We start from the raw sequence: 26,237 nt of genomic DNA on the forward strand, positions 1-26,237 counted from the left end.
GTGGCTCGGAGCGCGGCCGGGATCGGCCGCCCGGCCGGCGCGCGGAGCCTGGAGGCTAGACCAGCCGGAGTCGCCGCCCGCTCGCCGCCACGTCGTCCGCCCCGCGGCGCAGGTGAGCCTGGGGACAGGTGAGCAAGCTGGGGGCGGGGGAGGGCCCGGTGACCCCGGGGCGCCTTTGCCCCCTGCGCTTCCCCCCGCCCCTCGCAGCGCTGCGCGGGTCGGCGAAACCCCGTCCCTTCGCCCGGGCTGCCCGGGGACGGAGCCCGCAGGACGGGCGCGGCCCAGCCGGGGCCGGACCCCACCCACGGCCTCGGGCGTCCTGCCCAGTCTTCCCGGGAGCCCAGGGGGCCGCGTCTGCACCCCAGAGGGGACGCTTCTGTCGCAGGCTCTTGTGTAGACATCAGAGCCGGAAGAACCTTAGGGAGCCCCAGGACCTTTGAAGATGGGGGTCGGCAAAACCATCCTCCCCGAAACTCTGGAGAATCTGCGGCTCAGACCGCTGTGGCCTCCAGAGTTAGCAGCCCCCCAGCCGAAGCCCCTCCCTCCAGCAAACCAGAAACAACCGGCTCCCCAACCCTGGTGGGTGCGGGGGGGGGGGGGGCAGACCCAGCGCAGGGGGTGTCCTGCTCACTCACGACTAATGGGAGGAAGGAGGGAGGAGTGGGAGTGCAGCGGGGGGACCCCTCTTACCACTGACCAGCCTCAGTTTCTGCATCAGGGAAGCAAGAATCCCTTTTGAGATTTGGGTTGACCTCAGCCCAGCACTGAGCATGGGGGGACCTCTCATCCGACCTGGAGCCCAGGAGGGCCTGACTCTTGTCTCTGTCCTTGTGGTGAACGGTCTGCCCCTCCTGGTGTGGGGGCTCGGCGGGGGGGGGGGCACTTGCGGAGTCCAACCAGGACCAGCAGGAGGGCGCCTGGCCCTTTACACCTGTCTACCCTGACACCCCCTTGGCCTAGTGCTTAGGGGTGAGGCCCCTGGATTCAAATTCTGGGTCCGTGTGAACTCAGGCGAGTTACATAAGTCCTCTGGGCCTCAGCATCCTCATCTGTGAAAGGGGGGTAGTCAGAGTCCCCACAGAGAGGGCATGGGGTCAGGGGCAGCTGAGCCTCTGTTCTGGGCACTCCCCTGACTGTGCCCACGGGCCACAGGAACAAAACCTCTGCGGGGCGGGTGAAAGCGCTCCCGGGGGCTCCCCCGAGTCCTGGAGGGAGACAGCGGCGGGAGGCGGGATCTTGGGGGTTCCCGGAAGAAGTAAGGTCTTCAGTCACTTGGACCGAAGTCACCTGGAGAGTAGGAGGGAGGGAGCCGAGCAGAGGGCCCCCTCCCACTCCGGGACACCTGCAAGGGAGAAACGTGGGCCGGGAGGGCTCTGGCTCCCAGGGCTTCTCTCCGACCCTGCACAACCTGCGGTTGGGGAAGCCAGGCAGGCAGCCCAGTGGCTTGCGGGGGTCCCCACGGGTGCCAGCCCTGAGGACGGCAGTCTCCGTGTGCGTGATCTGACAGGCACCACCACTCACCCTGCGTCCGGAGCCCAGAATTTTAGTTTCGGTTTCCAGATGGGTGGTGGCCGCTTGTCTTCTTCGCCTGTGGCAGTTTCGTGCATGAGTGACCACCCGTGTAGAGGGGCGTCTTTATTTCTGGCAAGAATCCCTGCTCGCCCACTGGCCTGTCCGACAGGGACCTAGGTCAGCACAGACCTGGCTCCTGGCCCGGCTGTCTGCTGACAGGCGGCCTGACCCCACCTGTCTTCCTCACCTGTCAGGGAACATACCACCCTCTGGAAGGAAGGTCGGTGAGGAACTACAGACACACTGGGGGAGAAAGCATTTGGAAGACACCTGCTGGTCACCGGGCCAGGCTACCTGTCACAGTCAGGGCTCTGCTTTCCCATCGGGGGCATCGTTGGGGCAACATGACGTGTGTCAGCCAGGTCTGGGCCAGGGGCCAGGTTTATGGGACTTCTGGGCTGAGAGACAGGAGCCGACGAGCAGTGGGTGGGCCTGTGGGTGGGGAGCACTGCAGGCTGAGCCGGGAGGGTGGGCTTCTCTGTGACTGTTACCCGCGCCTGGAAGCTTAATTGCTTCTGAGCCGGGCAGGCACAGCACGGCCTCTCCCTGCTGCCAGGCTGAGTGCGAGGCTGGGTGAGAGCAGGTGGGGCTCCCTGACCCCCACCGTGAATGGGGGCCCCCTGGTTGGCAAAGCCAGGCTCTCCATCTTGGCACTCCAGACATTTGCTCCAGAAGGTTCCTTGTTGTGGGGCGCCCATGGTCTCCATCTACACTCGCAGGGCTAGTAACGCAGCCCCAGCTGTGACCTCCGAGAATGTCTCTGGACATTGCCAAGTGTCCTTGGGGGTGGGGGAGCTGCCCCAGCTGAGAGTCCCTGAGCCACCCCCAGCCGCCTTGCAAATGGAACTGTCGGCTGTGCGCTGTGACTTACAATGCCAGATCCTGCCCCCAAATTCCTGACTCCGAGGTTTGAGCTTGGCCGGGCAGAAGTACCCAAGCACAGGACCATCACTGTGGCTGAGTTAGCCTGAGCAAAGGCCAGGGTCAGCCAGACGGGGCTGGAGAGGCCGAGCCCCACCAGGCAGGGTGGGGTCGGCCAGACCTAGAGGCCCCAGGGTTGGAGTGATTTGGGTCTTGGTGGCTGTGGGAGTGGCTGGGACAGAGCCACAGGTCCAGGCCAGGCTGATCCCACCCACAAGGGAGTGGGGGAGACAGCGCGGAGCCCGCCCGCGTCCCAGGAAGCCTGTCTGTCGGAAGAACGAGGGAGCGGGGGCACTGGGCTGCGAGGGGCCCCACCGGGCCGGGCCAGTCGGGTCACCTGGTCCTTCCCCGAATCCACCTGCTGCCATTCCCACGTCGCAAGTGCCCCTTTCCTGTCCTGCATGTGTGGCGGAGGGAAGTTCAGCGCCATGGATTGCCAGGACCCAACAGTGGACCAGCCTCCCCAGCGCCCCAAGCAGAAAAAGCAGGAGGTCACCCGAAAGTCGCCCACACGGTGGCACGGGCGACTCCGGAAGCCTCTGAGATGCAGCCCCGGCCCGTTCCTGCTGGCCGGAAGCGAAGTGCCTGCAAGGGGCCCCAGGGCCTGTGGGGAGGGTGTGGCTCGAGGACGAGGGGACCGGGGCAAGTACCATGATAGCCGGCGTTCACGCATCAGTTCAGGGATTGCACCTCGCTCTGTGGGGATGTGAACAGGCGATTGTCCCTGCTCCCGAAGGACCCACAGACTCATCGGGGAGACGGACGCACGGCACGCAGCCCTCACGGCCCTGGGCTTCTCTGGAGGAGCTCCGCGGGGACACCTGTGCTGTGACCCGAGTGGTCACTGCAGGGCATCTGGCCTCCCTTCCGGCAGCGCTCTTGCGCAGACGGTGTGGCTGGCGTTTGCCCAAAGGCAGCTGAGAGGAGAGTCGGTGCCCTCAGCCCCTCCCTTGCACTGGCCCCAGGACACCGGGCAAAGGCCAGCATCCAGCGAGGACACTGGAAGAGCCACTCTGCAGAGCCGGCCAGCCAAGGGAGAGGCTGCGGGGCGCAGACCCTGGGGGGCCGGGGGCCCAGGGAACCTGCGGGCAGCCCCTTGGGCTCACGTGTGTGCGCGTGCCCGCTCACTGGCCTCCTGATGCTCAGCCGGTCTTCTCTGCACGGTCCAAGCAGACAGCCAGCAGGACCACCGGGCGTTTGAGGACAGCCTGGTGTCTGTGAGGAGGCGACAGAGGCCCGGACAGAGGAGGCAGGGACAGGCCAGGGGCGGAAAGGAACTAGAAGCGTCACGGGGCTTCAGAGCGGTGCTGTGAGTGAGGAGCAGGTGACGGCTCCTTGCAGGATGGTGTGAACACCTGTGCTGGTTTGGTGGGAAGGCTGGACCCTCCCACGGGGGGCCGACGGATGAGAGTGCAGGACGGGAGAGGCCGGGGTGCAGAGGTGACGCTGGGGCCTTGAGTGCCCACTCCAGGCTGCCCCAGAAAGGGGCTGGAGAGAACAGATGGGAGAAAGTATGGAAGAAATACCACCGGGATATGCCCAAAGCCGCAAGACCGGAGGACGGGGTTGGGAGGAGGCCCGAGTCCGCAGCTCGGGGGATGGACTTGGAGCCATCCCCGGGAGCACCAGAACTCCCCAGCAAAGCGGGGAGCCTCAGGCCACAATCCAGGAAGGCGAGGTTGGAGCGCGTCCGACGTCTCGCCGGCGGGGGGACACTAGACCCGAGAAGAGGCTCCTCGATTCTGGAAGAAACTGTCTCCCACGGGACTCTGATCTCACCCAGTTACCAGCCTGAGGGACAAAGATCTCCCTCGTGTGAGGCCGCCTTGTAGCCTGGGATAGGTGGGGGGCTCCAGGAAAGGACCAGACTGGGGGTGGGGGCGGGGAGGGGGCTGGGAGAAGAGGACAGGGTCTCTGGGAAAACACAGCGCCGGAGCCGATGCACTGACCACACAGAGCATGTGGTCACGGTGGACAAGGCAGGGACGCGGACAAGGCAGGGACGCGGAGCGCACGGGGGAGCGGAGCAGGAGGAAAGCCGCGGGTAAACAAGAGGGAATTATTAACGAGGGGAGGCGGGTGCCGGGTCCTGCTCCTGCTGCTGGGCCACTGTGCTGACACAAACACCCCCGGGGCACGACGCCCGGGGCTGGAGTCCCGTCCACGCGGCAGGGAGAGGGTGGCCAGGGCCTGCCATTAGGAGCTTTTCGGGGAGCAGAAGTCAGGGGAAAGCTGTGGAGCCTGGAGCAGCAGCCTGTGGGGGACAGGGCAGCGGAGCGGGGACCCTGTTTTTCATCACAGGCTCTTGGTGCTACTTGAGTTTTGGACCTGTGTCCAGGGATTTCTGGTAAACCGAACGTGAGGAGGAAGAAGACACAGGGGTGCCTGTGCGGACGGTAGCTCCCGAGAGCTGGCTCTGGTCCCAAGGTCCTGCAGAGCCTGGGATGGCACCTGCTCTCCAGTAGGCCTGGTCCCTGGACTGGTGGCAGCCCAGGCCTGTGGGTGCGGCCACCTCGCTGGGAACGGAGGTCACACCCGGCAGTGGCTCACCCGACTGGTTCCTGTTGGGGCACCTCCGGCCCCAGAGTAGACTTTGCCCTCCCCTGGGAGAGCCGTGCCCCTGGCTGGGTCCAGTGTCTGGGGTCCAGGGTCCAGGCCCAGAGGACGGGGCCAAGAAGACCCAAGCCTGGGGCCTCGGACCGGACGAGGCAAAGGAAGGACGGCACGGGACAGGTGGAGGGCAGGCATGGTGCGGGCTTCGGGGCGCCGTGGGCTCCGTGCAGTGCCCGTAGTCTGCGCCTTGTAGAAGAGAGGATTCACAGAGTTTCCAGTCTCCGGGCTACCTACCCGCTTGGGTGCACTTGGCTTGGCCTGCAGATAGATCGAAGTCTACCAGAAACTCCTTTCTCGGCCAGGCCCGGCTAAATGCAGATAAAGTTAATGTGGGGGTGGGTGAGCCAGGATGGCACGACCCGCCCGCCCTAGCTGCCATGACTCAGAATGTCCCCAGGAATGTGTGGGCCGTCCTCCGGGCGTGGGAGTGGCTGGGGCTCCGCGGGCAGCCCCTCCCTGTCGGGCGGCCCCTCCCTGTCGCCGGGAGGCTCAGCCAGGAGCCTCTCTGGGATGGTTTTAGCAGAGAGCGTGTGTGCTGGGAGCGGGAGCGGGAGCCTGGCTGCCGCTGGCACCCCAACTGTGCTGTGGTTTAGGCCCCTCTGGAGCCTGGCCGCCCCTTGGGGAGGGATTCTGGAGCTGAGGCCTGGAACGTCCCAGAGGAAGCACTCAGACACAAGGTTGGGCGGCGAGTGTGGGAGGTAGGCCCGGGCTGGGACCTGCCTGGTGTGTCCTGGCACAGATATGGTGGCATCCCTGGGGTCCCTCGACTCCAGACGCCCAGCGCCCACCGGCACAGGCCCGGGCACCTCTGGCTGCAGGCTCCCCGGGGTGGGAGAGAGCAGGTGACACCCGTCACTCTCAGGGCCGTCGGAGAAACTGGGCCTGCACCCCTTCCCAGGTCTGCAGGCAACGCGCCCCAGGGCACCGCGGTGACGCTGAGCGGAGCCTCAGCCACCCGGACTGGTGACTTGGAGATGTCATTTTTCCTTCCAAACAACAGCCTTCCCCCCTCACCTGGCCCTTGTAACGCATACCAGCCGTGTGTTTGTGAAAAGGGTTCGGATGGTGGTCCTGCTTGTTTTTCTTAAAATTAAAAGGAAAAGCTACAGAGTGAGTTCTGTCCGGTCCTACGAAGCTCCCGTAGGCTGGCGCCGGTCCCGCTTGTCGGTCAGGAGCAGGGTCGCGAGGCGGCCTTCCATCCCCCCCGGCCCGGGTCATCGCAGCATCGTGGCCCCGCGCGCGACCTCTGCCTGCGCCCTCGGGAGGTGGGCCTCCTTGTCACCCCGCCCATTTGCTGGTTTGGAAAAAGCAGCGGAGGGCAGTGACGGTGGCCGGCGGCCCGTCAGGATGGGTTGGTCGCGGCCCAGAGGCTGGCGCCCAGGAGGCAGGAGGCTGGCGTTGGCTCTGGCCGGCCCCGAGTGGAAAGGTGGCGGTGGACCTGTCCACACCAGCAGAGCGGGGCGCGCTCAGCCGAGGTGACCCAGGCTGGGCTGAACAAGCAGCCCACGGGTGCTTACAGACCCCGGTCAGTAGGCTCTGCACGTCTGAGGCACCCAGGGCCCCAGGAGGGAGGGGCATCCAAGGGATGGACGGAGAGTGGGCTGGGGCTGGGGCTCTGCAAGCACCTCCCTCCCCCTTTGCGTCCACGCACACGCAGTGGCCGTGCCCGGCCAGGCTCTGGCGAAAGGGTTTGTGGCCCCGTTCTGAGTGTGTAAATGCGGGAAAATGCGAGTGTGTCACTGGACGTGTGACAGCTGGCCATGGTGTATCACCACATGGGGCCGTGAAGAGAAAGGGTCTGGACTCACACTGGCCCAAGTTCAGATCCTGGTGACCCACACCTCCTGTCCCACGTCCCAGGCTTCTCGGGGCCTCGTTTCTTTAATTTGCAAAATGAGACTAAAGGCAGCCGGTGTGTTTGGGGGCGGGTGAGGGCATACACCCCAGCCCAGCCCGGCAGAGCCTGGCCGTGCGTGCTCTGGAACTTGGGGGCGAGGCAGAGGCTGGGGCCATGGCCCTGTTATGTGAAGCAGGCCTCAGAAGAGCTCCACGGACGGCATTTTCCTCACTGACCAGGAAGAAATGGTGCCAAGAGGCCCAGGGCTGGGGCAGCGCGGGTCTGCAGGGCCCCAGGTCTGTGCACCCCATACTGCCCCACGCTTACACCCCCAGTGTGGGAATTTGTCCTTGGTGTGCGCACCCACCCGCGGAAGCAGTGCTCGCCTGTCCTCTGCCCCAGTCCCAGCAGCCCGGGGCCCTGCAGGCCTGAGCCTCCCGACCCTCCACATCCCTCCCCGGGGAGCCCTGGTGGCCGTGGGCCGTGCGATCCCCAGCTCTGCTCCAGGCAGAGTCCTGAGCAGGGTCTCTGGCCAGGGCGGATGCCGGGAGGCCGTGCATGGGCCCGTGTGCAGGGGGGCTGCGGGATGGACGTCTGCAGGCTGCCCTCACCTCTGTGCTTTTGCCCCAGGACACTGTGGCCACTCAGCATGTCCCAGCGACACTCAGACAGCTCCTTGGAAGAGAAGCTCCTGGAATACCGTTTCCACTCAGAGCTACGGCTTGATGCCAAAGGGAACCCGGCGTCCGGGCTTCCGATGGTCCGGGACTCCCTGCAGGTCAGGGACAATGCCGCCTTCCAGCTCGACTCCTCAGCGCCCCCACCTCGGTCCCCTAAGGAGGAGGGGCCACGGGCCGTCGTCCTGAGCACGCAGAGCCCTGCAGCCCTCAAGATGGGCACTCAGCAGCTGATCCCCAGGAGCCTGGCCGTGTCCAGCAAGGCCAAGACCCCAGCCCGCCACCAGAGCTTCGGGGCGGCCGTGCTTAGCAAGGAGGCTGCCCGGCGGGACCCCCGGCTCGTCTCCGCCCCCAGCTTCTCGCTGGACGACATGGACGTGGACACGGGCCCCGAGGGGGCACTGAGACGGAACTTGCGGAACCGATCGTACCGGGCGGCCATGAAGAGCCTGGGGGCCCCGGGCGGGGAGAGGGCCCCCATCCAGCTCAGCCCTAAGCTACAGGCTCTGGCCGAGGAGCCCAGCCCATCTCCCGCTCGATGTCCAGCCAAGAATAAGGTAGGAGCCTGTCCGCCTGGACCCTGGGGAGGGGGCCGTGCCTCGAGGGACCTCTCCTGATGGGGCAGCTGCTGCTCAGTGGGCACCGACTGTATGCAGGCTCCCGACCTGGTTCATCCCGGTTAAGTGTGGCCGGCAGACCGTGAGCACGGGGTGAACAGCCCCATTGTACAGAGGACGCAGCTGAGGCTCAGAAAGCTCGAGCGGTTTCCCCAGGACCCCAGGCTCTGGGGTACCCACTCTCAGCCGCAGTGGGGAGCAGAGCCTCTCTTCTGAGCCCCACGGGGAGCCAGCCTGTCTGCGGGACAAGGTGCAGGGAGGGCTTCGGAGCAGCGCCTGGCTTGGGTCGTCCGTCTGAGGGGCCCCCGTTGGGGGCTCAGAAGAAGCCTGACGCCCTCCTTTCCCTGCCCAACAGCCCTCTGCCTCGGTGTTCTCGAGAGAACGGGACTGGCACAGGGCCAGGGGGAAGGGCACCCTTGCTCGGGGGTCCCGCACCCAGAGTTGATGTTCCAGCAGTCGCCTCTGCGGGGGGGCTGCCCTGGACTGTGAGCTGTGGCCCCCACCTGGGGAGAAGCCAAGCCCACTCATCAATGCCGGCAAGCCAGCACGCAGAGGGGAGCCCTGGGCCATACCTTGGCCGCTGTCCTCCGCTGAAAGATGCCCCTGGCCTTGGACGTGGGGCACAGCCCCTGCCGTGCCCCCCGAGACACTCAGGCCCCAGGAGCTGCCCTAGGAACTCGCAGTCTGCAGCCCAGGGCCAGGCCAGCTGCCTGCTCCCTCACTCGCTGTTGGTTCAAGCATGCAACAGATGTGTCCCGAGTTCTCTCACACCTGGTGCTGGGGTCCCCAGAGAGCTCCCAAGGCAGCGAGGGGGCAGGGGTGCCCTGGGGTGCTCAGGTCTGGGCTGGGGCAATGCAGGGGGCCGATGGAGCACAGAGGAGGGGCTCAGGGCAGGGATGGGATGGGGAGAGGGTCCAGAGGAGGAAGGGTTAAAGCATAGTGAGAACAAGGGCACAGACCTGGAAGCAGGAGGGGCGCTGGGGGGGCATGGGGTGGGGGGAGCAGGGCAGGTGTGGCTGGAGTACCACACCGCCCAGCCCAGCAAGGGGAGTTTTCAGGCCCCAACTTGTTCGAGAAACCAGCTCTCGCTTTCCTGGAATTGGCTCAGGTTCCCGGTCAGGAAGAACAGTGTCCCGGCCAAGAAGATAGGCTCTGAGGGGGGCAGCTGGTAGGGCCGCATGTGGGGGGCCCCTGAGAGCCCTGCACCCCCACTTGCTGCTGCAGTCCTGCCAGCAGCTACTGGGACCCCAAACCTGTGCTGGGAGCTAAACTCTGCCCTTCCTGCCACCCCAGCTCCCACCCCTGTACCCCCTCCAACCAGACCTGTCCAGCCTTGCGTGGGCTTCCTTCACACCCAGTCCGAACACCCCACTTTGCTGAGCACCCGCTCTTGATTAGTTCAGTCCTGCTGCCTGCTCTGAGCCCCCATTCCACCCCATCCTACCTGCCTGGCCTCTGCTTGGTGGCCTGGCATCCCTCGCGGAGCCGACATTTATTAAGCTCCTCCTGGGTGCCCAGCAGAGCCCCCTCCTGTTGAGATGGCTTCACACGGTGCACTCTGAGGTCTCTGGGCCCCCAGGGTGGAGGGCTTGCTGCAGACTCACACCTGCCTCCCCGCCCCGCTGACGGCTGCTGTTTCTGTGTCTCTCCTGTTTGCACAGAGGACGCTGGGGCGGAAACGTGCACACAAGGGCTCCTTCAAAGACGGTGAGTGTGGCCGAGGGAGGTGACCTCAGGAGGCCACCGTGGGCCAGGCTGGGCCCAGGTGAGGCTGGTCTCTCTGGGGCTGCTGGGGGGCGGGGGAAGGCTGGTGCGCTGCAGGGAGAACATGCTGGAAGGGATTTCTCCAGGGACAGGAAGTCCCAGTGGCTTGTCTATGTCGTTCTGGTGGGTCTAGAAAGTTCCCTTGCATTCTTTTCTGCGGTGTTTCAGGGCAGGGGACAGACAGAGCCCCTGCACTCACCCCAGGAGATGTTTGTTAGCATGCGTGTGCCAGACCTATAGTGGCTGCGCTGGTGGGACCAAGGTCAGCCAGAGGGCACTGGCCCTGGGGTGTAGACACCCACATTGTGTGCATTGCCCATACTTCTCGCAGTGTACAGGGAACCCAGTGTTGGGGGCTCAGGAGGGCCCAGAGCAGTGCATCCAGCCTGCTGAGGGATGGGATGTCAACGGGACCCCACAGGGAGGTGGGGGGAAGGGGCCTGCCCAGGCGGGGTGCAGCACCCAGTGGCTGTGAGGGGCAGGGTGCTGAGGATGCAGGAGCCCAGCCAGCAAGGGCCCTCCCTCCCTGCCAGCCCCCGGCCTCTGTGGACAGCCGTGGGCCTGGGGTTGGGGAGGAGGCAGGATCCAAGCCTCCTGCCCCAGAGAGAAGAGCAGGGATGAGGAGGTCTCGGAGGCAGGATGGGAAGGAGGGGCATGGGGGCTGCCCTGAGCCAGGCGCCAGCCCCTCCCGCTGGGGCTGCTGCAGAGCTAGAGAGCCAGAGACCGCACCTCGGGGGGGGTGGGCTCCGGGGAGCCAGCACCCAGGGCTCTCGGCCCAGCCTGGGAACGGCCCCCACCCAGGACGGCCCCTGCGGCTCTGATTCGTTGGCTCAGCCCTGGCCTGAAGGTGCCACATTCTGCACGGGGACACCACCCCTGTGCTGGGCTGGGCCGGGCCTGGCGCAGCCATGGGAACCAGCCAGCCCGAGGGGAGCCTGCTCTGGGGGGCCCTGCGCCGCCTGATGCTCTCAGGGCCCCCTTGGGAGGACTCAGCCTGCAGGTTCCCAGGGGGCCACATCTGCTCGGAGCCCCCAGGCGTGCAGGTGACACACGCCCTCCCCCCAGACCCCGGGTTCTACCAGGAAATCCGGGAGCGGGGCCTGAACACCAGCCATGAGTCCGACGATGACTTGCTCGATGAGCCGCCCAGCCCGGAAGGGACGGGAAAGGTGGATGCCCCCATCGTAGTCAAGAGCTACCGGCCTGCCCAGATCACCTGGAGCCAGCTCCCGGAGGTAGGGCCAGGATGGGGGTGAGGCCCTGAGGCCGAGCCGTGGGCAGTTGGCCCCTCGAAGCCAGCCTGGGTCCTCCCGGTGTGGGGAGGAGCCTTCCAGAAGTACCCTACTCTGCCCAGCTTGCAGCAGAGGGCCCCTTCCTGGTGCCCTCAGAGCTGCCCTGGCCCGAGGACACTGTGGGTTTGCGTCCCACGGGGGGAGAGCCGTGAGGGCCACGTGCCATCGGTGCGTGTATGATGAGCCTCCTGCACGTAAGCCCCTTGCCCTCTCCCTACTCGGACTGACCTGCCGGAGCTGTGGGCAAAAGGACCCCCTTCTGAGGGCCCTGACCCCAGGACAGTGCCAGGAGGGTCCAAGTGGGGAGACGGGAGGGGAAGGGAGAGGACCGGCCCTCAGCTTCGAGAGAGCCACAGGCCACTGTCCAGCTCCCACCTCACCCTCCGCACCTGAAACGGGGCGGGTCCCTGCCCGGCAGAGCCTCGGGGGCCCCAGGGAGAGCTTGGCTGGAACGGAGGTGCTGGTGCCCCGAGCAGGTGTGTGGGGAGGTAGCTGTCGCTGCCCTAGGAGGACAGCGCACTTCTGACGCACCCCCTGAGAGCCAGGGACAGACCTGCCCTGTAGCCCCTGGGCATGGAGGGCGGCTGCAGGTGTGTGGGCTCCTGGGTCGGGGTAGGGTGGGTCCCAGGACATGCCGCCGGAGATTCTGATCCCGGCCACCTGAGCTTGGGGGCTCAGAGCCCAGCCTCTGGGTGGGACGAGGAGGCAGCGGATTACCCACCCGAATGAGCAACCTTTCAGCCAGGGCCGCCTGGGGGCCACGGAGCCTGAGGGCATGGAGCGCTGGACCAGCTCCCCGGACCTCCTGGGCAGGGCGCACACTCACCTGGGCCAGTGTGTCTGAGTCGTGGCCCAGTCCCCGGCACGCCTGTCGGCCCCCAGGCCAGCTCTGCGGGACAGAGCCCCCTCCCCACCCGAATGGTGTCTGCCAGCCGCTCCCTCTGGAGGCCCATCTTCTTCCCCGGCAGAGGGGAGGCCGGGCTTCCGGGATGGGCAAAACCCGGGACTCCCAGGCCTGTGCCGTCCTCAGGTGGTGGAGTCCGGCCTCCTGGACAAGCTGCCTGCTGAGGAGCGCAAGAGACAGGAGGTGAGGGGCCGGGCGGGGGTCCAGCCCTGTGCCCAAGACTTGGCATGTGGGGCAGGACAGCGGCCACGGCGAGGCTTCCCGCCTCCTGGCCAGGCACTGGGATGATGGCCGATGCCCCTGGTTGGGGGGGGGCCGTCACCCCTTCTTGGATGCAGCAGGGGTCCTTGCCGGCGTCACAGCTCCCAAGAGGCTGAGCTAGAGCGTGTGCAGACGTGGGGCTCTCGTCCCCCTGGCCAGGCTCACAGCCTCACCCCAGCTGTGGTCCGAGGGCCCGGGTCCAGCCTGCCCTTTGCACCCTGACCGTGTCCCCGAGGGACACAGTGGCCCAGGCAGCTGCTCTCGCCCCCGCCAGGCCATCTTCGAGATCCTCACGTCGGAGTTCTCGTACCAGCACAGCCTGGGCATCCTGGTGGCCGAGTTCCTGCAGTCCAGAGAGCTGCGGGCAACCATGACCCAGACGGAGCACCACCACCTCTTCTCCAACATCTTGGACGTCCTGAGCGCCAGTCAGAGGTGAGGCGTGCGCCCAGCTCTCCGCCGTGCCTGCGACGGCCGCCCGCCTGCCCCTGGGGCAGCATGGCGGGGCAGCGGCGGGATCTCAGGAGGCTCCCGGTCTGGGACCGCTGGCTGGGAGGGGACACGGAGATCTCTTCAGGCCCTGAGGCCACCAAGCGCTGGGCCCCAAGACAGGCTGAGCAGCCTGCCCCCAGCGCCCTGTCCCTCGGCTGCTTGAGAGGGCGGAGTACCTGCCAGGTGACGGGCACCTTCCCGCCAGGACGTCAGGTGCAGGAGGCCGAGCGACAAGGTGTGAGCAGCCACGGGACAGAGCGGGCAGGAGGGGCCTCGAGTTGCAGCCTCGGGTTGTGTTCTGCCCGGCGGTGTCCGGTGCCTGGCCCGGGGCTCGGGTTGCAGGGCCCAGCGGTGGAGGAGGGGCCGGGCATGCAGCCACAGGCCTGCGTGGGCCTGTGTGTGTGCGTCCGTGTGCCAGAGTGAATGTGTCTCTGTGCTCGCACAGGTGTGTGCGTGCGTGTGTGTGCACACATGTCCCTCTGTGAGTGTGTGCGTGTTTACTCCCATGAAGGGCACACCCCAGGTGTTGGACCCCAGGAGACCCCAGGACCCCCTCCCTCACGCCTCAGCATCCTCCCTAGCCTGAAGAGGTGCGTCCCCGAGCCCCTAGCAGACTAGGGTAGGGGCAGGTGGGAGAAGGGGGCTCACCCTGGTTCACTCACATCAGCATCAGGCCGGTCCCCGAGCCCCACCTGCTTCTGTCCCCTTTGTCCTGAGCTGCCACGTGGCTGCTGCCAACCTCCTCAGGGCCTCTGGCTGGCCGTCGCGGTCCCGGGAGACGGTCCAGCCTCCTCCCCCAGCTGGGTCCTGGCAGCTCCTAGCCATTCACAGTGGCCTCCCTGGGGGTCGGTTATCTTGGGTCAGCAGCTGATGGCTACCTTTCCCAGAACTTTCTTAGAGGCCCTTGGAATCTCCTGGGGGACGTGCTGACCAGCATGGCCCGCCCACTCGGGCACAGGCGTGTGGCCCTGTCTCTGGGCAGCTGGGGCCTCCTGTGCCCTCCCTGAAGGGGCAGGGTCCTTGTCCATTCCTGACACAATGTTCCCCTCTGCCTGGGCTGCCCAGGAGCTGTGCCTCTCAGAGTTCCCTCTCATGGGATGCATGGTATCTCCAAGGTTAGAGGGTCAGGCTGGGGCCCAGCGAGCAGGGTCCTCTAAGCCGGGGCCTTCTTCGCCCTCCCTGAGACCCCCACCTGGTAACCAGAGCAAGGCCCCCATCTTCCAGGGGGGTGGGGTCGCACATACTTCCCCCTGCAGGGGGTACCCCTGTCCCAGGTGCTAAGTGGGGCTGACAGCAGGCCGTGGTACCCACATTGTTGAGGGCCTGGGACCTCCTTCCTGCCCTGGCCTTGTCCCCCAGCCCTGACTCGTCACACTGCAAGATTCCACCCTCCCACCGGGCCGGGTAAGCTGGCTGCCCTCGGCCTGGTCAGTCCCCAGTTGGGGTTTGGGCTGCCGGGGGGTGGACGTGTGCTTGGGGACGCTGTTCTCGGCCTTCCAGAGGTCAGCGAGCTGTCTTATCTCCCAGACAGAGCTGCCTCGGGCAGTCCCAGGAGCCCAGCGAAACGGGCTTTCAGAGTCGGGTACGGGAGAGACGCTGTCATTGCCCGAGTCGGAAAGCCAGGATGGGGCCGAGGAGCCTCCGGAAAGGGGGTGGGAGGACCTTCCGGCTGCCTTGACCAGGGCCGGGAGAGGTGACGGGGCCTCGGGTCCACCATACATCCTGGTGCTGGTCCAGCCAGGCCCAGTGTGGCAGCCCCGGTCAGCGTCCTCCCGATGGCCAAGGCCCGGGTTACAGATGATCTCCGAAGGGGACCCTGAGAGGAAGTCCACCCAGAGCCCCCGTCTGCACACCGAGCTGGGCAGAGGGTGCCAGGCTCCAGGCAGGTCTGACCCGAGTCAAGGGATTCAAATCAGAGTGACATGTTCTCTGTCCTGTGGTGTCTGCTGCAGTCTCGCCGGAATCTAACAGGAAGTGGCCTCAGATGTGCCCAGCTTTTTCAGGCTAAGAGGCTGATCTGTCCGGGGGGGTTCCCTGGGAAGGCGGGGCTCATGGCCAGGCGCGGGCGGCCATTGTGTTCCTGCCGGGCGTGCGTGATTGCCCGCGTGTGTGCCCGCACGTGCGCGTGTCTGGTGGTGGACAGCCGGGCCTTCACCGCGCTCTCGCCCCGTTAGGTTCTTTGAGGCCCTGGAGCAGCGGCACAAGGCTCAGGTTTGCGTGGAAGACATCAGCGACATCTTGGAGGAGCACGCCGAGAAGCATTTCCACCCCTACATCGCCTACTGCTCCAACGAGGTCTACCAGCAGCGCGTCCTGCAGAAGCTGACGTGAGCGCGGCCTCCCCGCGCCCGTGGCCCGTGCTGGGCGCCCTGGTCTGGGAGCACCCAGCTGCTCACGGCCGGGCTTCTGCGGCTGCACCTGGCCTCCTGCCGCAGCTGACGGAAAGCCCTGCTCTCTGTTGCAGAAACAGCAACGCCGCCTTCCACGAGGCCCTGAAGGAGATCGAGAAGCGTCCGGCGTGCGGGGGTCTCCCCATGATCTCCTTCCTGATTCTCCCCATGCAGAGGGTGACCCGGCTGCCCCTCCTGACGGACGTGAGTATGCCACGCAGACCCCTGCCAGGGGAAGGAGGTCGGCCCGGTCCCCCGCTTCAGGTCGGGCACTGCCCCTTACGACCCCCTCCCCGCGCTCCTCAGTCCTCATGAGACGGCTTTCATGGCCTTCACCCACCAGGCTCCCTGCCTGGAGCCTTCCAGCGCCTTGCGGGTTTGCATCCACTTCCTTGAATGTTCACATGGACGGGGCAGAACCAGCCTGGGCGCCACTTACAGCCCCTCCGCGGATGGAGAGAGGGGCCCCGGCGAGCTCACTGCCCCTCCGCGGATGGAGAGAGGGGCCCCGGCGAGCTCACTGCCCCTCCGCGGATGGAGAGAGGGGCCCCGGCGAGCTCACTGCCCCTCCGCGGATGGAGAGAGGGGCCCCGGCGAGCTCACTGCCCCTCCGCGGATGGAGAGAGGGGCCCTGGCGAGCTCACTGCAGCAGCTCATGCCCTGAGATGCCTGCTTGTGGGGCCAAGGGGCAGGTGGGGAGGAGAGGCATATGTGCACGCGCACACGTGTACGCACACGCAGACGTGTACGCACACGCAGACGTGTACACAGCCCATGCGTGTGCACATGCACAGACATGGGGGGGAGCCCGCTAGGCCCCCGGAGGAAGCATGTGGCTCGTGCTTGGAGGATCCCCGGTCTCGGCCAGATGGGACGTCAGCTCTTCCGGGGTCCTCTCAGAAGCGTCGAAATAGAGGCTCTGGGGGCTTCCCCAGACTGGGCCAAGACAGCCGAGGACTGGAAGGGCTGGGGTCCTGGGAAGGTGCCGTCTCCAGGGTCCCACCCACCTGCTTGACCTGGCAGAGACGTTTGGGGGCTGTGCACCCCCGTAGGGCCTGGCAGGAGCCCGCTGGACACGGGCTTTCAACCTCCCGGCGGCCCTGAGTCTGCTGTTAGTGGGGGACCTCTGCCGCACGCAGGCCCTGAAGCCTGGAGTGCAGGAGGGTACGTGGTGCCTGACCGGCGGGGTCCTCTCTGTAGACTCTATGCCTCAAGAGTCAAGGCCATCCCGAGAGATACAAGGCTGCCAGCCGCGCGCTCAAGGCCATCAGCAAGGTGAGGGGGGTGCAGAGGAGGGGGGGGTACCAGGACCAAGCCCAGCCCCTACCCCCCACTCAGTGGTGGGGACCCTGAGGGCAGCCGGGCCTCCACATCGTCCATCTCAGGCTTTCCATGGTGCTGATGGGGAAACCGAGGCCCAGAGGGAGTGGGGCTTGAACCTGACCGGCAAGCCATGGGGGGCAGCAGTGAGGACAGCCCCGGATGTGGGGCGGTGGCCCACAACCCACAGCCTGCTCTCGGGCCCTTGCAGCTGGTGAGACGGTGCAACGAGGGAGCCCACAAGATGGAACGCACGGAGCTCATGTACACACTGCACACGCAGCTGGACTTCGGCAAGGTCAAGGTGGGCGCTCCGACCCCCCGAGCCAGCTCCTCGGAGGCCGGGGTCACAGCCCCCTCCCTGCTGGGGCCTGGCGCCTCTGCCTCTCCAGGCCTGTTTCCCCACCGGGTGCGTCCCTTGTGACTCCCACACCGCTTGGCCACAGAGGCTCAGCTCTGCCGCCCTCCTGCCTGGGGCTGGCTGGGGGTACAGGTCCCTCTGGCCTGTGCCCCACCCCCAGTGCTGCCCGAGGGGCTGCGTGGGAAGGGCCGGGCAGCATGTTGGGCAGCAGGCCGGGCCGGGCTCCTCCCAGCACACTGAGAACGGGAAAGGACGGTGTCGGGGCCAGTTTAGGTCTTGGGCCTCACTCAGTTCTGGGGAGGGGGTCTAGACATCCTACAGGACCCCCAAGCAGGCGGGGCTCAAACCTCTGTCCCCACCAAGCCCCCGGGGGAGGGGCCGTCCAACAACAAGTGAGGAGCAGATGGACAGACGCGTCCCCATGGGACTGCGCTGCAGGAGTGGGCCGGGCCCCTACTCGTCCTCAGCCGGGCTGGGCTGCTGACCTCCAGAGGCTGCCCAGCAGGGGAGCAGAGCCGTGGGCAGGGCCGGAGGGCCACAGAGTGGTGGAGGGAGGACACAGAGGTCCAGAAAAGGGTGTGAGGGGGGTATGGAGGCTTCCCCAGGACGGCCTTTGCTCCGTGGCTCGAGGGGAGTGCTCCCGGGTGCCCGGAGAGCTCCGGGGCCTGGCCGGAGGCAGGACGGGCCTGTCCTGGTTGCCAAGCGGGATCTGGGCCCGGGACCTGGCCCAGAGCAGCTGTCCCATTTGTGCCTGTCGGCCAACTGAATAGGCCTTTGTTCGAGGCGAGGGCACATCTCCCCCACTTCCTTGGTCCAGCCAGGGAGGCCGGTCACCCAGTCGTTGGAGGCAGGGATCCTCGCCCATGCTTGACCCCCCGAACTCAGGCACCTCGCCGGCTCTTCCCTCCAGTCCCTCCCGCTGATCTCTGCCTCCCGCTGGCTGCTGAAGCGTGGGGAGCTCTTCGTGGTAGAGGAAACTGGGCTTTTCCGAAAACTGGCCAGCCGGCCCACGTGCTACTTGTTCCTGTTCAACGACGTTCTGGTGGTCACCAAGAAGAAGAGGTGGGCCACCACGGGTACCGGGCTGTGTGTCTGCGTGTCCAGAGTCCCCCCAGGCCCCACTGAGACCAGGCCACGGGGGATGTGTTAGGAGGTGGAGCCCTGCCCAAACCGTGGCTGCAGAGCTCCTGGCCCTTGCCCTCCTGGGGACAGCTCTGTCGCTGACACCGCCGCCCCCCCTGCCCCCGCAGACCTGCCATGCGGGCCTGGAAGGGCATGGGGGCAGCGGCCTGACCCTCCTCTGCCCTCAGAATCGGGGGGCCTGGCCTGGCATGTCCACAGCAGCGGCCTGTGTCCCCCGACGTGTGACAGGGGCTGGCCGGGTGCCTCTCACTGCCTGCAGACCTGGGTCTGCCCGACCAGCCCACAAGGGCGAGAACACACATGGCCTCTGTTTTCTGGGGGGGCAGTTCTTAGGCACATCCTTCTGGCTGCCTGCTCCCCAGCTGGGCAGGGGCCCCAGGCTGCCCACAGACCCCCTGTTGAATCTGGCCGCCCACCTGTCTCCCTGCAGTGAGGACAGCTTCGTGGTACAGGACTACGCCCAGGTGGACCACATCCGAGTCCAGAAGATGGAGCCCTCGGACCCCTCTCTGCTGGGGGCCGGCGGCGGCAGCCGCAGCTCCTCGGTGCCACACCCCTTCCAGGTGACCCTGCTACGCAACAGCGAGGGCCGCCAGGAGAACATCCTGCTGTCCTCCGACTCTGCGTGAGTCAAGGGGGGCTCCCGGGAGGAGGGGCTCATGCCGACGAGTTCTTGAGCACCTGCTGTGTGCCCGGCACTGCAGCAGACACCGGGGGCGGTCTAGTGCTCCCAGAGTTCGCACTGGTGGGAGGGGGACAGGTCAGCCACAGACAAGCAGCTGGACTGTCGGTGTGTCCAGGGGCGCAGATGAAGGAGGAGGACAGGGCAGGGAAGGGAGCGCCAGGTGGGGGCATCCTGACTGGCACAGGGCCATTTGGGGAGGAGAGCCTGGCAGACGTACAGTAGTGCAAAGGCCCTGAGGCAGGAGGCCTCTGGTGAGAAGGAGCCAGGAGTCTGGCAGGGCTGGAGCCCAGGTGCCTGCCGGAGGGTTGGTGGGCAGTGGTGAGGTCAGAACCATCTGGAAGGGGGGTGGGCCGTACACAGACAGCTGCCAGCACAGCGGGGGCTCAGCAGACCAGGGAGGAAGGGACGAGGGTGGCTTGGTCTCCATGCTCCCTCCAGATGGGAAGCTGAGGCTGAAGGTTTGAAACTGTGAACTGACACGGGCCCAGGGCCTGCAGACAGGGTGGCCTGGGGTGTGGGGGTGCGGCTGCCGCCTGACTCTGGGACCCCAGGTAGGTGAGACTCAGGGTCAGCCTGCCTGCCGCTCCTTCTTGCCCTGTGACTTCCCGCACGTGGTCTCTGAGTTTGTGGGGGTCAGGAAGGGGTGCCTGGGCAGCATGAACCTTCATCTCCACTGCCTATCACACCTTGAGTGCTATGGGGGCTCCCTTAAGGAACCCCTGGCCACATGACCCCCCATCTGTCCACGGTGCCACATGGGGGGCGGGGCGTGTGAAGCCAGAGGTCCCCAGGCTGGCGAGATTGGCCACAGGGCCTCACACCCCCCTCTCCAACCACAGGAGTGACCGGGCCCGGTGGATCACAGCGCTCACTCACCAGGAGAGGCAGGGCCAGGGCCCCACCAACAAAGGAGGTAAGTGTCTGTTCCATGCTGAACAGGGCTCCGAGCCCCTTTCCCAGGCCTGGGCAAGGGGTTGGCATGGAGCTGAGAGGCACTGTCCAGCCCTCTGTCCTTGCCACTCCCTGCCCCCAGGGTGACCCCCAGGTGAGGGATCCCAGAGCCGCATATGTGTGTATCCATCTGTGCACAGGGACCCAGCTCTGTCCCCAAGCCTCCCCTTCTGTGCAGGGGGAGAGAATGCTGCCCCATGCCCGGGGACTGGGGCCCAGGGACTGGGGCCCAGGGACTGGAGCCGACTGAGGACACGGGGCAGCCGGCTGGCCCATCCATCTGTCACCTGGCTCCAGCGCCACTCCTTAGAAGCCAGGTGCTGGTGTTTGGGCCCTGAAAGCAGGAGCAGCCTGTCCTGTGGCCCCCAGAGGGAAGCTGCCGCATGTCCAGAGTCCCCCAGGCCCCACCGAGACCAGGCCACGGGGGATGTGTTAGGAGGTGGAGCCCTGCCCAAACCGTGGCTGCAGAGCTCCTGGCCCTTGCCCTCCTGGGGACAGCTCTGTCGCTGACACCGCCGCCGCCCCCCCCCCCCGCCCCCGCAGACCTGCTCCAGGTAGAGATCACCAAGGCCTACTTGGCCAAGCAGGCGGACGAGATCACGCTGCAGCAGGCGGATGTGGTCCTAGTCCTGGAGCAGGAGGACGGTGAGCGGCACGGCTGGGCCCGGGTGCTGGCGGGATGTAGGTGGGGTGGACCCCAGAGTGAGAGTCCCTGCCAGGGTCTGGAGGACACCAGGTGCCGGCAGCTGACCCTGCACCTGGCCCCCAGGAAGCGGTTTCTGCACCTGCTCATGGGGGGCCTGATCCAGGGCCCCTCAGTGCCCTCCCTCAAGGACCTCTTCAAACGTCCCTGAGTCGCAGGATTAAAAGCAGCCTGTCACTCTGTGCTCAGCAGAAGGAAGGTCCTGGGGGCCCCTGCACACGCCTGCACAGGGCGCGCGAAGCCGGCTGGGATGAGCTCAGCTCCTGACACCAGTGTCCAGGCTGAGCGGCTGCCGGAGAACCAGGTGGCCCTGTCACCTGGAGCCGGGCCGTCTTGGCAGGAGCAGGTGGTGGTCTGCTTTACAGGAGGCCTGGACCTGGCATCTTCTGGAACAGCGGCTAAGAGGGTCAGAGGGCTGGGAGTGCCCAGACCCTGCTCTCACCTGCCCCACATCTGTGTTCAGGATGGTTCTACGGTGAGCGGCTGAGAGATGGGGAGATGGGCTGGTTCCCTGAGGACTTTGCTCGGTGCATCACCAGCCGCGTGGCCGTGGAGGGCAACGTGCGCAGGATGGAGCGACTGCGTGTGGAGACGGACGTGTAGCCTGCTCTGCCCAGCACCTAGGCCGGGCTCTGCTTCCAGCCACACTGCAGTGAGTGGCCTGGCTCCTGGAGCGCGGTGGGCTTGTCCCAAGAGCCTGAACAGTGCGGGAGGCCCCGTGGTCTGCAGTGCCAGATCCAGACTCTTCCAGAGGGGAAGATCACACGTGCCGCCAGCCCCAAGGAGCACCCTCCAAGCCAGCTCTTGGAGCCACAGCAGCCTGAGCCCTGGCGGAGCCCCAGGGAGGAGCCCCACCCCTCCCCCAGCACCCTGTGCATCCTCAGGGCGGTTGTGCAGGGCTCGTGATGCAGGATGTGGGCCTGGCTCCCTCCCTTGTCCCCGTGTGGGACAGAGGGCCTGGGCGTCCAGGGCGGTCGCACTTCCCGAGAGGAGGTTTGGCTGGAGGGAGGTGACCCTGTGGGGCCAGTGCTGAGATGCCGAGGTTTTCATAGACATTAAAGTATTTCTTTAACACCTGGGTTTCCACGGGAATCTGTGCCCAGGAGGCCAGATAAGTCCCTGCAAAATGCCCCAGGTGCCGTGGGCCAGGCCTGGCTCCCTGTGAGTGAGCACTTGTGTGGGGTCCTGGGTCTTGTGTGGGCCTCCTGTTCACCGTCACCCCATGCTCCTCTGTGGCCTGGGGCTGACTGTCCGTGTGGAGCGTGGTGGCTTCTGACCCCGACCCCCACACACTCCCTTGCAGGGCTCTGGCTAGTGGGTCTGGGGATCCCGCTGGTATGTCCCCCCAGCCTCCACCTCACTCACAGCCCATCTGCTCCCCCAGGCCCTGGACGTGCAGTGGGGAGGGGCAGGCTGGCCTGGGCGCTTGGCTGCTACACCAGGCAGGAAGGCCAGGTCATGCCCTGCCCACCCCGTGATTCCTCCGCCCCTGTCCAGCGCCCCGCTCAGCGTGGGCAGTGCTGTCCTTGGGGTGGGGGCTCCCAGCATTAGGGTCTGTCCTGACCCCGCTGGGGCCCCAGCTTCGGTTTGAAAGCGGGCAGCGCGGCTCGCTACCTCCCGGGCGGAAGTGGGTGACTGGGCCGGCCCGCCCTCTGCCTGGCCGTGGGCCGTGGGCCTGGGCAGGTGGGGGCGGGGGGAGACGGGGGGGGCGGGGACTGAGCCGGTTGGAGGGCCGAGTGAGGAGGAGGAGCTGCTCTGAGCCCCGCCCACTGAGTCAGGTAAGGGAAGGAATTCAGCACCGGGAGGGGTGGGTAACTCCTCCCCATTGACCTCCAAGGGGATGTCCATGGCTTCAGGCAGTGGGAAGGGCCAGGCCTGGGTCAGAGCCCAGGCGGCACGGGCCGTGCTGGGCAGAGAGACTGCATGATAGGGGATGGGACAGTCGGGGCTCCGGGACGGCTGCAGGGTGGGGGTTCTCTGGAGCCAGCCCCGGGGTAAGCTCTTCCCACTTCCTGTATGGCTGGGAATTTGGGACCCGGACTTCCCCACCTGTGAGCTAGGTGAACTCCCTGCTCTTTCCCCAGACCCGCGGTGGGGGCGAGCTGGCAGGCCGGGCTGGGCATGGGCGCGCGCATGCGCATTTGTGTGTGCGTGTGTGTGTGCCCCGCAGGGGAGGGGGAAGCATCTCTGTGGCAGCCCAGCTCCTCCGAAGGAGGCCCGCCTGCTTGCTCTCACCGCTGACCCCCTGAACGGGGAGGGCAGGCCTGTCTACTGCCCATTCTGCCTGGGACAGTTTCAGTGAATGGCCTGAGAGGGTTTGGACGGCCCAGGGGCCACGCCCTTAATGTCCTGACCTGGGGCCCGGACACAGCCTGGGGTCCTCTTTGGTCCGCGCAGTGGCTGAAGCCCCCTCTACCTCCCAAGGAGACAGGAAGAATGCTTAGCCAGGAGGAGGGATGTCACCGGATGGGGGGGTAGGGACTGCGGGGGCGGGGGGGGGGCTGCCAGCTCAGGACGGACACCCTGCAGAGAAGAATCAGGAAGCACAAGGCCCCGCTGCTTCGAGGTCTGGAGGGGGCCCGGGTGGACGGGACGGGAGGTGGACGGGAAGAGAGGAAGGCCAAAGCTTTCCCTGGCGCGAGTGCCCACTCGACACCCCTGAGGGTCCTCTGCTCAGTCTGGGGTCCCTTCCTGGGGGTGGAGAGGCCAGCCCAGACCCTGGCCCTCCCCAGGCCGAGGCTGCTCTGACTTGCCTTCCAGCAGAGCTGGTCCTAAGACCTTAAACGATCTTTCTGCTGCCCACCCCCAGACACCAGGGCGTCCTGGGGAGCCCCAGCACACCTGCTGTGCTGGGGTGGGGTCTCCAGAGGCCGTCTAGCCCCTCCTCCCAGCCAGCTGCACTGCCCCTTTTGTTGCAGGTGGGGAAACAAGACCCCAGAGCCTCTGCCCACTGCTAGAGGCCATCCGAGCTTCCCAGGACGTAAGCCAACCCCAGTGGGGCCCAGTGGGAACAGACACCAAGGTGTCCCAGCCCACCCACTTGCTGTTAGAACCACTCCGCAACATTCCAGGGCCTTTCTGCAGGGAGGACCCACTTCCCTTGAGGGCCCTGGTGGCTGGTGGGGGGCCACTGCAGCCAGGCCCTAAAGACATCTAGCGCCCCCAGGTGTCCACCCCAGCAGTGCCTGGGGCTCCCCATGCCCCACGCCACGACGACGAGAGCCCCTGGACCCCCTGACTCTTGCCCCTTAGGCATGCAGGTCATCTCCATCCAGACCTTTGTGGGCCCTGGGCATCCGTGAATCCCGCACACTTCATCACACTTGGTCACTGACACTGGTCCCAAGATCAGCCCCCCGCGTGTGGTAAACATCCCAACCCCCTCCCCCCAGCTGTCACCTGTCAGCCCCTTGCTGGGGGGCTTTCTTGGGACTGGGGTCGCATCAGATCGGGGGCCCTCCGCCCCTTGCAGGGATCCTAATCTGGATCGGGGCTTCACGCAAACTTTTGCCAGATAAACCCGCGGGCACAGATGGGTCTTGTGGCCGCGTTGAGGGATGCTGTACGCGGTACGCATCACGGCCTCTGCGGAAGCTCTACCGACCTCTATAGGTTTCACACGTTTCAGAGGCTCTCCATGCTCTTTATGCCCCACTCCGATTCCTAGTCATCTCACGTGTCTGGGGCTCTTCTGCGTCCCAGGTCCTGTGCCCCCGAGCAGGGTTCTCTCTTCCCCACAGCCTCACATCCTAGTTTCTAGCTCTCGGCGAACGGAGCCTGGGGAGCTCTGCTGGGGGGGGGGGGGCAGGAAACACATTGGCGTCCAGTCTCCCTCCCAGGGAAGTTGTTCGCTCCTTCCACAGCGCTTACGGGGCCCTACGCAGGCGCCGTCCGTCCAGGGGGTCCAGCGTGGAGTGAGCAGAGCCACGTCTCCCAGACTGCGTTCTCCCGGGGGAGGGACGGCCAGAGCTGGGGGCTCCCGGGTCAGGGTCAGGGAGGTGGACAGCGCAGGCAGGAGACGGCAGGGCCCCAGCGTGTGCTGGGCGGGCGCGAGCAGCGGGCAGGCCTTCGCTCACAGAGACTTGAGACCCTGGTTTCTCCACCAGACTTGCAAGACATTCTTGGCACATGACCATTGTCAACAAAGCGCCTGTCTGTACCCACCCCCGCCTTCCGAGAATTTATATCCTAAAGAGATGCTGAATTCTGTAGAATACTCTTTCTGCTTCCGGCGGACAATCATCCGATCGCTCATCTCCCCAAATACGTCAGTGCATTTTGGGGCATTAGGTTGTCCTGGCATTTTACTCAAGTGCAATGCCCGTTGGATCGAGTTGATATTCTTTATAAAATAGTCTTGAGCGGCAGGGAGCCTGGGCGGCTCAGTCGGGTACTCTTGATTTCAGCTCAGGTTATGATCTCGGGGTCGTGAGATCGAGCCCCACACTGGGCTCTGCACTCCACGAGGAGTCTGCTTGCGATTCTCTCTCTCCCTCTGTCCATCCTGCTCGTGGGTGCTCCTTCTTTCTCTTTGTCAAATAAATAAATCTTTAAAAATATATGTGTATTTGAGAAACTAATATCTAGGATGGAGATTTCTGCATACACGTAACGAGTCTGTCATCTCCTCTCCTGGTACCTCCCTCAGCTGGTTTAAGAACCAGGTTAGACCGGCCTCATGAAATGAGGTGAGCTGCTCTTCTTCTTTTTAGAGATTCCGGAACAATTCACATTAGACAGCTTCACCGTGTCCGGAAACTGTGGCACACCCACCCACCCCGGCCGACGTCTCAGGCACTCCCGGGGGGCCGATGGGCTCCCGTTACTGTTTGCATTTACTTATGTTATTGGTTTATTCACGGTTTTTTATTTCTACCAACACCAATCCTGGCATTTCATATTTTCTCTTAAAACTTACCCATTTTTTAAAAAATTTCAAGTTCCTTGTACGTGGTCACTCCTAGTATTTTGAGCTCTTACTGTCTGTCGTTTCGGTGAGTCAGTTCTTCCTCCTGTGTTTTGTCTGTGTTTAAAAAATCATCAGTCTTGCTCGCTCTTGTCTTCCTTACTCACCTTCAAAGGAATGCTGGTTTTGCTAAGTGTGGCACCACTCTGCATTTGTGAGTGTGACGTTCATACATAGACGTGAATTCCAGGTTTACGAATTTGATGCATGCATGGCCTCAGCCGCAGTATCGATCGGCCGCATCTGTTGAAGCTCACTACCCTTTCTTCCTCGCTTACGTCCTGCTCGCTTGACCTAGTTACTGTTTTATTTTTAAAGAGCACGTCAAAATCAGCAGCTCGCACAGTTTACTTCCCGCTGTTACAGCATCAGTCCCGGGAGTCTCCGAGCCGCCGCTGCTTCGCGCACACGTCCCCACACAGACTTCCATGCCGCCACTTCTGATGCGTCTCCCTCCGAAACAGTAAAGCTCGCAGCCCGCTTTCTTTTGACTTACTCTGCGGGCATCTCCGTCCATCGTTCTAGGGGCGTCTTTCACAGTTCAAATACCGCTGAGCAGCGAGCGTCTCACGCAGCCCTGGGACCGGGGTTTAGACCGTCCCTTGTCCCCTGTATGGGCTTTGTGGATCTGCTCTCTTACTCCGCTTGTCCTCCCTCTCTCCCCACCTTCCACCAGCGCGAGGACATGCCCCCCCCGCCCCCGGGGCTGAAAGGCTGCCCGCCCAACAGTGTTCTTGCAGGGGGCACACCTGTCTTCCTATGACGCAA

General features: G+C 65.3%; 1 protein-coding gene across 2 annotated transcripts; it reads left to right on the plus strand.

Moving 5' to 3' along the window:
* ARHGEF16 (Rho guanine nucleotide exchange factor 16) lies at positions 1–21,577 on the plus strand. 2 transcript variants are annotated; one of them, XM_026520015.4, is made up of 15 exons: positions 1–112; positions 7,574–8,177; positions 9,899–9,944; positions 11,067–11,236; positions 12,324–12,380; positions 12,733–12,893; positions 15,125–15,277; positions 15,415–15,544; positions 16,541–16,615; positions 16,872–16,964; positions 17,932–18,083; positions 18,595–18,789; positions 19,689–19,762; positions 20,344–20,445; positions 20,967–21,577. In XM_026520015.4, exons 2-15 carry the CDS (start codon positions 7,593–7,595, stop codon positions 21,104–21,106), a joined length of 2,133 nt encoding a protein of 710 aa, XP_026375800.1. In that variant the 5' UTR covers positions 1–112; positions 7,574–7,592; the 3' UTR covers positions 21,107–21,577. The 2 variants fall into 2 exon arrangements, with proteins under 2 accessions (XP_026375800.1, XP_026375801.1); XM_026520016.4 differs by lacking the exon at positions 1–112 and adding an exon at positions 2,546–4,537.
* The last annotated feature ends 4,660 nt before the right edge of the window (positions 21,578–26,237 follow it).

The sequence above is a fragment of the Ursus arctos genome, unplaced genomic scaffold (genome assembly GCF_023065955.2).
Source record: "Ursus arctos isolate Adak ecotype North America unplaced genomic scaffold, UrsArc2.0 scaffold_32, whole genome shotgun sequence".
NCBI classification, from domain to species: domain Eukaryota; kingdom Metazoa; phylum Chordata; class Mammalia; order Carnivora; family Ursidae; genus Ursus; species Ursus arctos.

What these genes read in the sequence shown, in the direction of transcription:
- ARHGEF16 (XM_026520015.4), top strand. Translation starts at nt 7,593, where the DNA reads ATGTCCCAGCGACACTCAGACAGCTCCTTGGAAGAGAAGCTCCTGGAA. An exon ending in GTGGTCACCAAGAAGAAGAG is followed by an intron (nt 18,084 to 18,594) that starts GTGGGCCACCAC and finishes GTCTCCCTGCAG; the next exon opens with TGAGGACAGCTTCGTGGTAC. An exon ending in CTGCTGTCCTCCGACTCTGC is followed by an intron (nt 18,790 to 19,688) that starts GTGAGTCAAGGG and finishes CTCCAACCACAG; the next exon opens with GAGTGACCGGGCCCGGTGGA.